The sequence below is a fragment of the Mesoplodon densirostris genome, chromosome 16, assembly GCF_025265405.1.
Source record: "Mesoplodon densirostris isolate mMesDen1 chromosome 16, mMesDen1 primary haplotype, whole genome shotgun sequence".
NCBI classification, from domain to species: domain Eukaryota; kingdom Metazoa; phylum Chordata; class Mammalia; order Artiodactyla; family Ziphiidae; genus Mesoplodon; species Mesoplodon densirostris.
In genome coordinates this window covers 43,528,931-43,542,586 of record NC_082676.1, presented here as the reverse complement: position 1 = coordinate 43,542,586, position 13,656 = coordinate 43,528,931, and the positions used below count along the sequence as shown (strand labels likewise).

At 39.3% G+C, this 13,656-nt stretch overlaps 1 protein-coding gene across 6 annotated transcripts in view; it reads left to right on the top strand.

The window, feature by feature from the left end:
* Positions 1-6,867, top strand: part of CRCP (CGRP receptor component) — an 84,288-nt gene extending 77,421 nt beyond the window's left edge. For all 6 annotated transcript variants that reach the window (XM_060079473.1, XM_060079476.1, XM_060079471.1 and 3 more), the window contains one exon: positions 3,083-6,867. In XM_060079473.1, the coding sequence (XP_059935456.1) occupies positions 3,083-3,232 (150 nt within the window). In that variant the 3' untranslated portion in view covers positions 3,233-6,867. The remainder of the gene's footprint in view (positions 1-3,082) is intronic.
* Positions 6,868-13,656: the final 6,789 nt, after the last annotated feature.

The window sequence follows — 13,656 nt, the reverse complement described above, 5'->3', positions numbered from 1 at the left end:
TGTTAACCTTACAGCCATTTATTCTCCCTGGGTCCAGAAGTAATCACAATATTCAGCATTTGTCAGGATTCACTCTTGGAGACTGAAGCTTCTTTTTTTCATTTCAACTTCAGCCATGATTTGTTGTGATCCTCAGATCCACAGCCAGCTGCCTGCTGTGTGTGAGGAAATGAGAAAGCCACCAGCTCTGTGACCTCTGCCATGCCCTGCTATATATTCATTTGGGACCATTTGTGAGTCCTCTGGCCTAAAGACAGGACCGTGAACCCCCTGGCCTCACAGGCCACCATCCTGAACAGCATACCATCTGTGCCTATTGTAATTTAATGATTGTAAAAAGGCTTGAATTACATAGTTCCATGGCTTAAATTATGTTCTCCTTTGGTCCTTACTGTACGTGTTACTTTTTTTTTACTTCAGAAAAACTCAAAATATATAGAGGTTAAGTGAACCATTCTGGGTCATATAGCTAGAAGTGTCTGCTGCTGTTAGACTTTGCGTTGTTTTGAGGAAAGTAGGAGGTTAGGCTTGGCAGCTTAGAGTGAGAAGCAACCATTTTTGGAATGCAGCAGCCCAGTCTGACAGCCCTGATAACCAGTGTGATCTTCATCTATGATAAAAAATTTATCATTTATGTTGACCTGCCTACAAAAACTTTGTATTTTTACATTTCATTTGCCCTTATATTCAGAACAACTTGAACCCTTTAATGTTTGGGAATGTTGAGACAGTGCTTTGCATTTCTTTATTTGGGCTCTGTTTCTTCTGTGTTGGAAAGAAAAGGTGAGGAATAATGTAGTTATTATTTACTCTAGCGATCCAAGAGGTGTTAGTAAGTTTTTGGTTTCTGCAAGTTTCTTTTTTGTGTATATTTCATTCTGCTTAGTACAGCTCAGGTTTTCTTCCTGTGACTGGGAAAGAAAATTTCCCGACTCTGATTATCCCTGAGGGTTGTTTGCTGATAAAAGCTTCTGCTCTTGGCAAATTTGGCAAAATCAGTAAAGCTTGTCAGCCCTGTTGCTAAGAACACACCTAGCTGAAACTGGATCTGTCAGACCCAGAGATTGGGATTCAAGAAGGTGGCCTGTCAAAATCCTCTCTGTTTGTTTTTCTAAAAAGAACCCTCAGAGGTCATACAACCAAACTCTTTCAAACCAGTGGACTCTGATGTGCCATACAATGTCTCTAAGAGAGGAAATGATAGAAACCTCTTACTTGAGGCTGTGGTATTCTAGAAGGAGCTGGGACTCAAAGTCTCAAAAGACCTTGCACTGCTTGTTGTGAGATACAGATCACGTTTCCCTTGTGATGCTGAGCCTCCATGTACTTGTCTGTAAATTGTCCTCATTTTATGTACAGCATCCTTGAGAAGAGAAGCTCTGGTGGCAGTGATTGTAGGAAAACCCCTGGTCCACTGTGGAGCACAGATAACGGAGGGAGGTTGTCACTGGTCTAACGACAGTCTAAGTCTCCTTCACCCTCTTCCCCTGAGGAAACAGTTCATCATCAACTGTGTGTGCCAGTTATTCATAAACTCGGAGACATTTTTCTCCCAAATAGAGATCATTTTTTCCTCAAGATTAAATGATCAAGTCAGATATATCCCTCTTTCCTCCTCCTTCATTCTTTGGAGGCAGTGTATGTTAGAGTATTTCCTTTTACAGACCATAATTTTACATGGCTGATTGTAAAAGTGGGCTTTTGAGGATTGTTTCTTGTTCAGTAGAGAAGTTACATGGAGCCTTTGAATCTTTAGAATGTGGTCATTTTATTTCACAGTATGATGGGAAGAAGCTCCATTGGTTCACTCTGGATCTTTACTCTAGGACACCCAGGATTATTCTCTAGTTGTGGAAACATTTTTGGACTGAGGTGAATGAAGAGACCAGTGGTTTGCCAGGACTTTGATCTTGGGCATGTCACCTGGCTTCTTTAGCTTCTGTACTGTTGTTTGTGAAGCTAGGCAGTCAGACTGAAGTCCTTTTGAGGATTGTGAGCCAAGCTTGTCATCATGCTTTACTTAAATCTGCCAGGATTTCTTTCTGAAACTCCTTTTGGTCTTAGTTGCCAGATTTCAGAGATTGTTATGCCACAGGGTAGGACCCTGGACACCTTTAACTGAGAAAGCTATTTGTGATAGATGGCTAATGCCACCAAATGAGCATGGTTAAGTAACTTGACCGCCTGCATACTGCTTTTACAGAGGTGGTTGATGACATCATGTTTGTATTAATTAACATATTGAGAATTAGAGGTGAGGCTACAAATTGTGGATATCATCTGTGTGTTCAGATATCCAGGACCATGTCAGAAGCTGGGCTCTAAGTGGACCTTTGATGGGGCGGTGGGAGATTTGTTTCCCAGCCATCACTCATCAGACTCCTGCATTCCCAGGAGATGACCAAGGCCACGGTGTGTGGGTTAGATTGTAGGTGTTAGAGATGGGCAGGTCTGGCTTGGGATTGTAGTTCTACCCTTTGCTGGGCTTGCTGTGAGGTTTAAAAGAAATAATGGGTGTGAAGTGCCAGGCGCAGTGCCAGGCACAAGAGCTCCCTGACAGGTTTTGTCAGTGGTGGTAGTAGTGAGGATTAGAAAAATATACAGGCCATTTGGCACATAGTGGGCAGTCATCAAATGAGTTGTTGATACTATTTATAAGTTACAGATGGGCTTGTTGTGATATACAAAAGTATATAAAATGTCATTTCACTCCCCAGAGGTGAGTTTTCTTTGCATAAACAGCATATTCATGTGTGTGTGTATGTGTGTGTGTATGTGTGCATGTGTGTGTATGAGTGAGTAGAGAACTGTTAGGCTTTGCTTTTTAAGGAAAAATGCTAACCTGCAACTCGCTTTTTTCACTGACCCGTTTGGAGCGGCCACATCGGCTTACCCTGGAATTTGAGCTGGCTTCTCTCTCCCGTGGAGCCAAGATGGAAAGGACCTAGAGACCCTGGGCAGCTCAGGAGCGAGGCCCTGAGCTCTGTGCTGAGGGGCTGGGCCGGGACCAGGAACAACATGGGCAGGGCCCTGTCTGTGAGGCCCCATTGTAACTCCTGGAGGGTTTTCTTTCCTTCTGTAGATGGTGGAGGAGAGTGAAGAACGGCTGACAGAGGAGCAAATCGAAGCTCTGCTCCACACCGTCACAAGCATCCTCCCTGCGGGGCCAGAGGCCGAGCAGACGCAAAATACCAACAGTGACGTGACAATGGACGAAGAGGACCCAGCATAGAAGAGCACAACTGGCCCAAGTGTCTCGTGAAGTTGAAAGGCCCAGCAGCCATTTCCCAGACATTCAGAGGATTATTTATTTGGTTTTACCTTCTATCCCAACAGGCCTGATTTCCTGGTTAGTTGGGTAAACCACAAAAATAAGCCTTGCTCAAAAATAAGCTAAAAAGAAATCCTTGTGCCTCTGAAAGAAGAAACATGATGGATAGGCTGAGGTTGTCAGGGCAGAGAGCTAAATAGAGGAAGAGTGAGTCCAAGAGGACAATACTGTGGAACTCTCTGTGGTAAAAATATTTCTTCTGTGGCCTTTGCCATGTTTGTGGGAAGGTCCCTGTACACAGCTGGTAAAATACTTGCACTGGCTTTGATGGGCCATATCCTAATTAATTTCATCTGCTTCCCCAGGAGCTTTCCAAGCAGGCATGCAGAGCACTGCCAGGATGAGAGCTGAGTTAGGAGAATCCTGTTAGATGGCTAAAAACTCCCAAAGCAGCAAATAGTTGCTCTAAAATGAGCCACTGAACTTGGCTCACCTTAGAGGAATCTTTTCCTTCAGAACAGCAGAGATAAGAGAACGCCTGGACAACTCTTCATCAGCTTTAAAGGCCCCTTTCCTCTGCTGGCATGGGCTTTGTTTACAGCTCACTAATTAGCCTTAAATGTTAGGGCACCAGCTCACTCCAGTTGAAAAGAGGCACTCCAGACTGAATGACCGTGTCACCTGCCTTTCTGAATACCTTCAGTTTCCCGCCCTGTGACAGGCTCTGCTTGTTGAAGCCAGGTGAGCTTCATTTGCACAATGGGCAGATTGTTTGCATCTTTTAAAAAGGGCAATTCCCTGGGGTTCCAGTGGTTAGGATTCTGCACTTTCACTGCTGAGGGAGTGGGTTCAATCCCTGGTCGGGGAACTAAGATCCCACAAGGTGCAAATTGTGGCTCAAAACAAAAAAAAAAACAAAATGAGGAGGGTACAGTTATGTAGCTCTTTTTGTGGATGGAATATGAAGAGCTAGAAGTTAATTAATAAGAATTTGAATTTGTTGACTGTTGCATCAGTTTTTGAATTTAAAATATTAGAATAATTACCATGTGAAGAACTTGTTAATATTCAGGCTTTGGAGAGTTTAGTAGCCCCAGACATGTGGTTGCCTTAGATCCTAGGAATATTGTTAAAAATTAATTTCCCATATTCACTCTGCTCCCTATTTGGGGAAGAAAATGCCCATAGACATTAATTTTTCAAATTGGTACTCGTGTTGTAAGAGATCACATTTTCAATGCTTCTGTTAATTGGATTACTTCCCACCCCTTGGAATTCCCAGGTTATTTCAGCCTTCCCACCACCCCTGCCAATAGGCAGTTATGTTCATCTTAACCTTATCATCTAAAGATCAGTTGAGATCTGCTTACAGGCAACATTGAAATTAACAGGGCATTTATTTTTTATTTTTTATTTTTTTAAATTAATTTTTATTGGAGTATGTTTGCTTTACAATGTTGTGTTAGCCTCCACTGCACAACAAAATGAATCAGCCATACACATACAGGGCATTTATTTTTTTTATTTTTATTTTTATTTTTCATTGCAGAAAGAATTCAGTGAGAGACAAAGTGGTAGGTAAGAAGTGGATTTATTTAGAGAGAAACACACTCCACAGACAGAGTATGGGTCATCTCAGAAGGTGATGAAGGCCCAAGGCATTTATTTTTAAATCTCTCTTTTGAGTATCAGGAATTTTACCAGGAGCTGTTGATTTGTCAAGGCATGCATGTGCTTGTATTATTTTTGTTTCATTTTGACCTTGAGTGTGTTAAGGTGCTTTTTCTTCATGGATTTAGTGCTTAATTAGTTAATAATAAATTGTTTGCAGATGACTGCCAACTTGTGCTATTTTTATACATCTTTGAAGAGTTTGTTTTGCCATGGATAGGAAGAAATAAAATGAAATCTGACTTAAAAGCTAACATATATATGTATTTAAAAATTTTTTTTCTTAAGTTGAATCTATTTAGATCTAAATTTTGTGTTGGATTTCGAGAAAATTTTAAGTTTCTTTATTTGGGACCTGAATTTAGCCTCTGATTAAGTTTCTGATTAAGTCAGACAGGCTCTAGGAGACTTAACCTTTATAAGAAATATGGTCTTTGTAATACTCCCGTAGCATTAGTAATCAACATTTCAGAAATAAAAGGTTGTAATTTACACAAGAAACTTAACCAGGATCATATCTGGAAAGGAGAGCTGGGAGTCTATGAGACTTGCTTTTCATTTTATGTCCTTCTGTATGGCTTCAGTTTTTGACCAGATGACTGTTTTATTCTTTAAAAAGAAAAAAAAAATCTGTTTTTTCCATGTTGTCCTTGGCCTCTGCGAAAGTTATTAAATGTATAGTGGATAGTTAAGTTATGTCCCAAACATGGAGACTGACACCCAGTCCAGTCACTCTGGGAGACTCAGCACTGAGGGGATTGATCTTTCAAGAAGGTACTGCTGAACTCGTAAAAGATGAAATTGACTCTCAGAGGTTTATCCAAATAATTTCCTTGCCTCTTTTTGCTTAAAAGTTACTGTATGACCCACTACCACCTCAGAGGACTTGCCACTTATTCAAGGCTTGTTCATAAAATAATGTGTACTGTTTTCCTAATCAGTCATTGTGTAAGCATACCAGCTCTCAAGAGCTTATAGCCTAGTGAGAGATGAGAGGATCAGTCCTCCCGTATATTCTTTGCTAAATCATTTTCTCCCCTGAAACCAATTTATTACTGCTTGTGTAAATGGATCATTTCTCAGTAAACTATAAAACAGACCACATACCCTGAAAAGGATCGTCAATCTTATTTAATTACACAGTGAACTAAGGGGATAAAAGGAAGCAAAACTGCCCAGAACTGGCCAGAAATCCTTTTACATATTTTAAAAATAAAGATATAATTCACAGGGACTTCCTTGGCCGTCCAGTGGAAGCTGTACTTAGCCTTCCAATGCGGGGGGTGTGGGTTTGTTCCCTGGTCAGGGAGCTGGGGTCCCACGTGCCTTGTGGCCAAGGGGCCAAAACATAAAGCAGAAGCAATGTTGTAACAAGTTTAATAAAGACTTATAAAAGAGAAAAATGTTCCACATCAAAAAAATCTTTAAAAAAAAAGATATAATTCACATACCATAAAATTGATCATTTTAAAATATACCACTCAGTGGTTTTGAGTATAATCACAAGATTATACAATCATCACTACTGCCTAATTCCAGAATGGTTTCATCACCCCTAAAAGAAGCCCCATATCCGTTAGCAGTCATTCCCAATTACCCATAGTCCCTGGCAACCAGTAGTCTACTTTCTACTTTCTGTCTGTCTGTATTTGCCTATTTTGGACATTTCATATAAATTGAATCATATAGTATATGGCCTCTTGTATCTGACTTCTTTCATTTAGCATAATTTTTTCAAGGCTCAAATGTGTTGTACCATTCCTTTTTATGGCTGAATAATACTTCATTGAATGGATATACCACATTTTGTTTTATCAGTTCATCAGTTGATAGACATTTGGGTTGTGTCTACTCTTTGGCTGTTATGAATATGCTGCTGTGAACATTCATATATAAATTTTTTGTGACTGTTTACCTTTCTTGAATATACATACCTAGGAGTGGAATTGTTGGGTCGTATGGTAACTCTGTGTTTTTAACTTTTTTTTTTTTTTTTTTAATTTTTTGGCCATGCCTTGTGGCATGTGGAATCTTAGTTCCCCAACCAGGGATCAAACCCATGCCCCCTGCAGTGGAAGCACAGAGTCTTAACCACTGGACCACCAGAAAAGTCCCTGTGTTTAACTTTTTGATGAACTGCCAAGCTGTTTTCCATAGTACATGTACCATTTCATGTTTCCACCAACAACACAAGATGGAATCCAGGGAATTCCCGGGTGGTCCAGTGGTCAGGACTTGGCGCTTTCACTGCCATGGCCAGGTTTCAATCCCTGGTCAGGGAACTAAGGTCCCACAAGCTGCGCAGCATGGCCAAAAAAGATGGAATCCAGTCTTTCGCTTATTATTGTCCCTCTTGTTGATTATAGCCAGCCTAGTGTTTGTGAAGTGCTATCTCGTGGTTTTGATTTGTATTTCCCTAGTGGCTCCTAACGTTGAGCATCTTTTCATGTGCTTATTGGCCACTTGTATATCTTATTTGGAAAAATGCCTATTGAAGTCCTTTGCACCTTAAAAAATTAATAGATATGTTTTTTCAAGGAGTTTTAGGTTTACAGAGAAGTTGAGCAGAAAGTAGAGTTCCTGTATAGTCCCTTGTCCCCACCCCTCCCAACACAGTTTCCCCTATTAACATCTTGCATTAGTGTGGTGCATTTGTTACAGTTGATGAGCCAGTATTGGTACATCATTACTAAAAATCCATAGTTTACATTAGGTTCATTCTTTGTGAACCTAATGTAAGTGCAGAAAGTGCAGTAATGCATGCGTAAAATGGGTTTTGACAAATATATAATATTATATATATAATGTTATATGTGACATCATTACAGTACCATCAGAATATTTTCAATGCCCTAAAAATACCCTATGTTCCACCTATTCATCCCTCCCTCCCTTCCTCTAAATTGTTGGCAACCACTGATCTTTTCACTGTCTTCATAGTTTTGCCTTTTTCAGAATGTCGTATAGTTGGAATCATACAGTATGTAACCTTTCCAGATTGGATTTTTCACTTAGGTTACTCCATGTCATTTCATAGCATGACAGTTCATTTCTTTTTAGTATTGAATAATATTCCATTGTCTGCATCTACCAGATTGTTTATCCATTCACCTACTGAAGGAAATCTTGGTTAATGTCAAGTTTTGGCAGTTATCAAAAATAGCTGCTATAAACATTTGTGTGCAGGTTTGTGTGGACAGAAGTTTTTAACTCATTTGTGTAAATACCAAAGAGTGTGATAGTTGGATCATATGGTAAGAGTATGTTTAGCTTTATAAGAAACTGCCAAATTGTCTTCCAAAATGGCTGTACCAGTTTGCATCACCACCAGCATGAATGAGAGTTTCTTTTGTTCCACATCCTCACCAGAATTTGGTGGTGTCAGTGTTTTGGATTTTGGTCACTCTAATAGGTTTGCGATATTATCACATCGTTGTTTTAATTTGCAGTTCCCTAAAGACGTATGTTCAGCATCTTTTCATATGTTTATTTGCCATCTCTCTGTCTTTTTTGATGAAGTGTCCCGATCTCTTGTTCATTTTTTAGTTAGGTTTTTGAGATTTAAGAGGTTTTAAAAATATATTTTGGAAACTAGTTCTTTATCAAATATGTGCTTTACAGATATTTTTCTCCCAGTATCTGTGGCTTCTCTTTTCATTCTCTTAAGTATCTTTCACAGGGCAGAAGTTTTAATTTTAACGAAGTCCATCCTATCCATTTTTTCTTTCATGGTTCGTGTTTTTTTGTTTTTGTTTTTTGGTTTTTTTGGCCTCACTGTGTGGCATGTGGGATCTTAGTTCTCTGACCAAGGATCAAACCTGCTCCCCCTGCACTGGAAGCGCAGAGTCCTAACCATTAGACCGCCAGGGAATTCCCTCATGGATCATGTTTTTGATATTGTACCTAAAAGGTCATCATGAAGCCCAAGGTCACCTAGATTTTCTTCTGTGTTATCTTTTGGAGTTTTATAGTTTTGCATTTTACATTTAGGTCTATGATCCATTTTGAGTTAATTTTTGTAAAAAGTCTAAGACCTTTGTCTACATTCTTTTTTTTGTGGGGGGAGGGTGCTGTGCCTCGTGGCATGTGGGATCTTAGTTCCTCGACCAGGGATCAAACCTGCTCTCCCTGCAGTGGTTGCATGGAGTCTTAACCACTGGACTGCCAGGGAAGTTCCTACATTCATTTGCATGTGAATATTCAGTTGCTCCAGCACCATTTGTGGAAAAGACTGTCCTTTCTCCATTCAGTTGCTTTTGTTCCTTTGGCAAAGATCAGTTGATTTTCTTTGTGTGGGTCTGTTTCTAGGCTCTATTTTGTTCTATTGGTCTGTTTTCTATTCTTTCACCAATATCACACTGCCTTGATAATTGTAGCTTTGTATTAAATCTTAAAGTCATGTAGCATCAGACTCCTAGCTTTGTTCTTCTTTGCCCATTTTTAATTGGGTTGTTTGTCTTTATTGTTAATTGTAAGATTTCTTTATATAATCTAGATACTAGGCCCTTGGCAGATATATGATATACAGTTATTTTCTCCCATTTTTGGGTTGTCTCTTCAGTTTCTTGATGGTGTCCTTTGGAGCACCTAAGTTTTTAATATAGATAAAATCCAGTATATCTCTTTTTTGTTGTTTTTGCTTCTAATTTTGGCCTCATATCTAAGAATCCATTGCCTAAACCAATGTCATAAATATTTGCTCCTGTGAAACTTCTAAAAATTTTATACATTTAGGCCTTCAATCCATTTGAGGTTATTTTTGTATATGGTGTGAGGAGGGAGTCCAGCTTCATTCTTTTTGCATGTGGATATCCATTTATCCTAGCACCATTTGTTGAAACCTGTCCCTGTTCCCCCCGCCCCAAGTATTCTCTCCCTGAAAAGAAAGTGACTAAGTTTCATCGGTCAGTTCCTGTGGACTACTGAGTTATCTGTCATCTTAGGCCCTTATTAAATGTTATGTAATCCACAGCAGCCTCTAGCCCCTTTAGACTTCACTCTACTGTTTAGAACAGGGATCAGCAAGCTTCATCTGTAAAGGGCCAGATAGTATTTTCACCTTTGCAGGTCATAAACTACCATCACAACTACTTAATTCTGCTGTTACAGCATGAAAGCAGCCATGGACAATATATAGATGAGTGGGACTGTGTTCCAGTACAACTATTTACAGAATTGGGCAGTAATCTGTAATTTGCTGATCCGTGTTTAGATGGTTCCAGAGTGGGGAGGAGAAGGTTCCCTCTCCACTGATAATCTTCCTCATGAGGTCCTCAGTGTGTTCTGTAGGACATCTGCACTCTTCCCATGGATGCTTCAAGAGCTGGCATGCTGCATCCTGGTGTAGATTCTACCCACTAGCATGATGCAGAAGTCTTAAAGTGTGTTTAGTCTTGACTGTCTTACCTGCCACACACTATGGGGCTGGCTTGAGGATTCTGTGTTCAGTCACATAAGCTATAATTTTAGGTTCAACAAAGGTTTGTTGAGCATATAGTATGTGCCAGGTTCAGTGCTATATCCTTGAGCCATAGAGTCAAACCTCAAGTTGCATATGGCTTGCAAGATAAGACAGGTTAATGCTTCCACTGTTTTCTCTTGATCCATTGTGTACCCTGTCTGTACTTAATATACCTAAAATTGTCTTTCTTTACATCATACCCTCAGCTCAAAAACTGAAAGTCTTCCTATGACATTGAGAATAAAAAATCTATATGACATGAGCAAAATGGAGAGCTAGGAAGTTCCAACCTCTTGTTCCCCAACAGAGACATTAAAAACAACCAAAAGCTAGCTAAAGTGAGCTTGTGCGAGCTCTGGAAAACAGTCAGAGGCCTACAGTAACCAAGAATGGCCAATCAAGAAAAAGCTACATTCAAAATGGTAGAAAATTTTGAGGAATTTTTGCTCACCCTTGTCCCCTCACCTCTGGGCAATCTTGCTCTGGAGGAGGCAGAAGCCCATTTCTCAGTTCCCTCCTTCAAACTGAAGGGAGCAGAGCAAACCTTATTTGCAATATTCTAACTTGTCTGGGAGCTGCCTGAAGAACTAGTTTCTGTTTCCCCTAATTGGATCTCTGCAGGGGAACTCAATAGAAAGTGACAATAATTGCTTATAAAATCAGTAGAATAAGACTCACAAGACACCTAAGACAAGACCTTGTGGGTGGAGACATACAATAGACTGACGAAGGCCCCAAGGAGAAATGAGTAAGACTCTGTGTAAGACATATAAAAGCAATTTGTATAGAGAGAAATCACAAAAGGTACACAGATCCAGGTGAGATGTATGCTAAGAACACATCTGAAGACTTAGCTTTCTACTTTGGCTGATCCTAAAGCTCACAACATATCCTAATCAGTAAATGATTTTGCTGGCATAGACCCAGTTTGCCAAGGCTAGGAGAGGTGGTTGTTTTTTCAAATGCCCAATTTTCAACAACAAAAAAATTGCAAGGAGCAGGATAGCCTGGACTATTCAAAGGAAGAAAATGAAGTGCAGGAACCTTCCCTGAAGAAACATAGGTATCAGACTTACTAAATAAAGACTTTAAAACAACTGTCTGAAATAAGCTCAAGGAATTAAAGGAAGACATACAAAGAACTATAGGAAATCAGGAAAATGATATATGAGTAAAGTGAGAATAGTAGCAAATTATAAAAAGGAAACATTCTGGAGCTGAAAAATATAATAACTTAATTGAAAATTTCACTGAGGGTTCAACAACAGATTTGAGAAGGCAGAAGAAAGAATCAGCACAGGAGCAAAAAGGAAAACAAACATCCTTAGGGACTTATGGCACATCAACAAAAGGACCAATATATGTATATGCAAGTACCAGAAGAAGAGAGAAAGAGGAAGAGATTATTTGAAGAAATATTGGCCAAAAACTACCCAAACTTGTGAAGACATGCATCTACAAATCAAAGAAGTTTAAAATCCAAGTAGGATAAATCCAGAAAGACCCACACCAAGACACATTGTAATCAAACTATAGAAAAATAAAGACAGTGTTGAAAGCAGCAAGAGAAAGGTGACTTATCACATACAAGGGATCATCAATAAGATTATCAATTAATTTCTCAGCAAAAACTTTGGAGGCCAGAAGGGAACAGGATGATGTATTTAAAGTGCTGAAAGAAAAAAAAAGACTTTGAACTGAGAATTCTATACCTGGCAAAACTATCTCTCTAAAATGAGAGAGAATCACCTCACACCCATTAGAATAGCTACTATAAAACAAAACAAAATAACAAGTGTTGGGGAGGATGTAGAGATTGGAACCCTTATGTACTGTTGATGGTAATGTAAAATGGTGTAACATATGGAAAACAGTATAGCAGGACCTCAAAAAAACAGGCATAGAATTATTGTATAATCCAGCAATTCCACTTCTGGGTATATACCCAAAGAATTGAAAGCAGGATCTAAAAGACATATTTGTACACCCATGTTCATAGGAGCATTATTCTCACTATCCAAAAGGTGGAAACAAAATGAAGTGTCCATTGACAGATCAATGGATAAACAAAATGTGATCTATACATATACTGGAATATAATTCAGCCTTAAAGGAAAACCTGACACATGCTACAGCATGGATGAAACTTGGGGATATTATGCTAAGTGAAATAAACCAGTCACAAAAGGACAGATACTTTATGGTTCCACTTAGATATAGTCAAAATCATAAACACAAACATAGAATGGTGGTTTCCAGGGACCGGGGGGAGGAGATAATCGGTTGTTGTTTAATGGTTATAGATTTCAGTTTTGCTTGCAAGTTGAAAAGAGTTCTGGAAATTCATTGCACAACAATGTAAATGTATTTAGCACTAATGAACTGTACACTTAAAAATGGTTGAGATAGTAAATTTTGTACTTTTCCACACAAAAAATACTTGTTTTAAATAATTTTATTTTATTTATATTTGGCTGCGTTGGCTCTTCATTGCTGTACACGGGCTTTCTCTAGTTGTGGTGAGCAGGGTCTACTCTTCGTTGTGGTGCAAGTGCTTCTCATTGCAGTGGCTTCTCGTTGCAGAGCATGGGCTCTAGGTGTGTGGGCTTCAGTACTTGTGGCACACAGGCTCAGTAGTTGTAGCTTGCGGGCTCTAGGGTGCAGGCTCAGTAGTTGTGGTGCACGGGCTTAGTTGCTCCACGGTGTGTGGGATCTTCCCGGACCAGGGATCAAACCCTTGCCCTCTGCAGTGGCAGGCGGATTCTTAACCACTGCGCCACCTGGGAAGTCCAAAAAAATACTTTTATTGAGGGAGAAATCATGAGTTTCCTAGATGAACAAAAGCTGAGGGAGTTCATTACCACTAGACCTGCCTTAAAAGAAATGCTCAAGGGAGTCCTTTAGGTTGAAATGAAAGGACTCTGAATAGTAACTCGAAGTCATATGAAGATATAAAGATCTTCAGTAAAGGTAAATACATGGACAGATATAAAAACCAGTATTATAATTTTTTTCATAACTTCATTTTTTATTCTTTCACGGGATTTAAAAGAGAAAAGCATAAAAAATTATCAATCTAGGTTAAATGGTACCCATTACATAAAGATGTAATTTGTGACATCAATAACATAAAGGGGGAGGGCAGAGTTGTAAAAGAGAGTGTTTTTATATGTGATTTAAAATAAGTTTGTATCAATAAATAATAGATTGTTATAACTTTAGGATTTTATATATAATCACCAAGATAAGCACA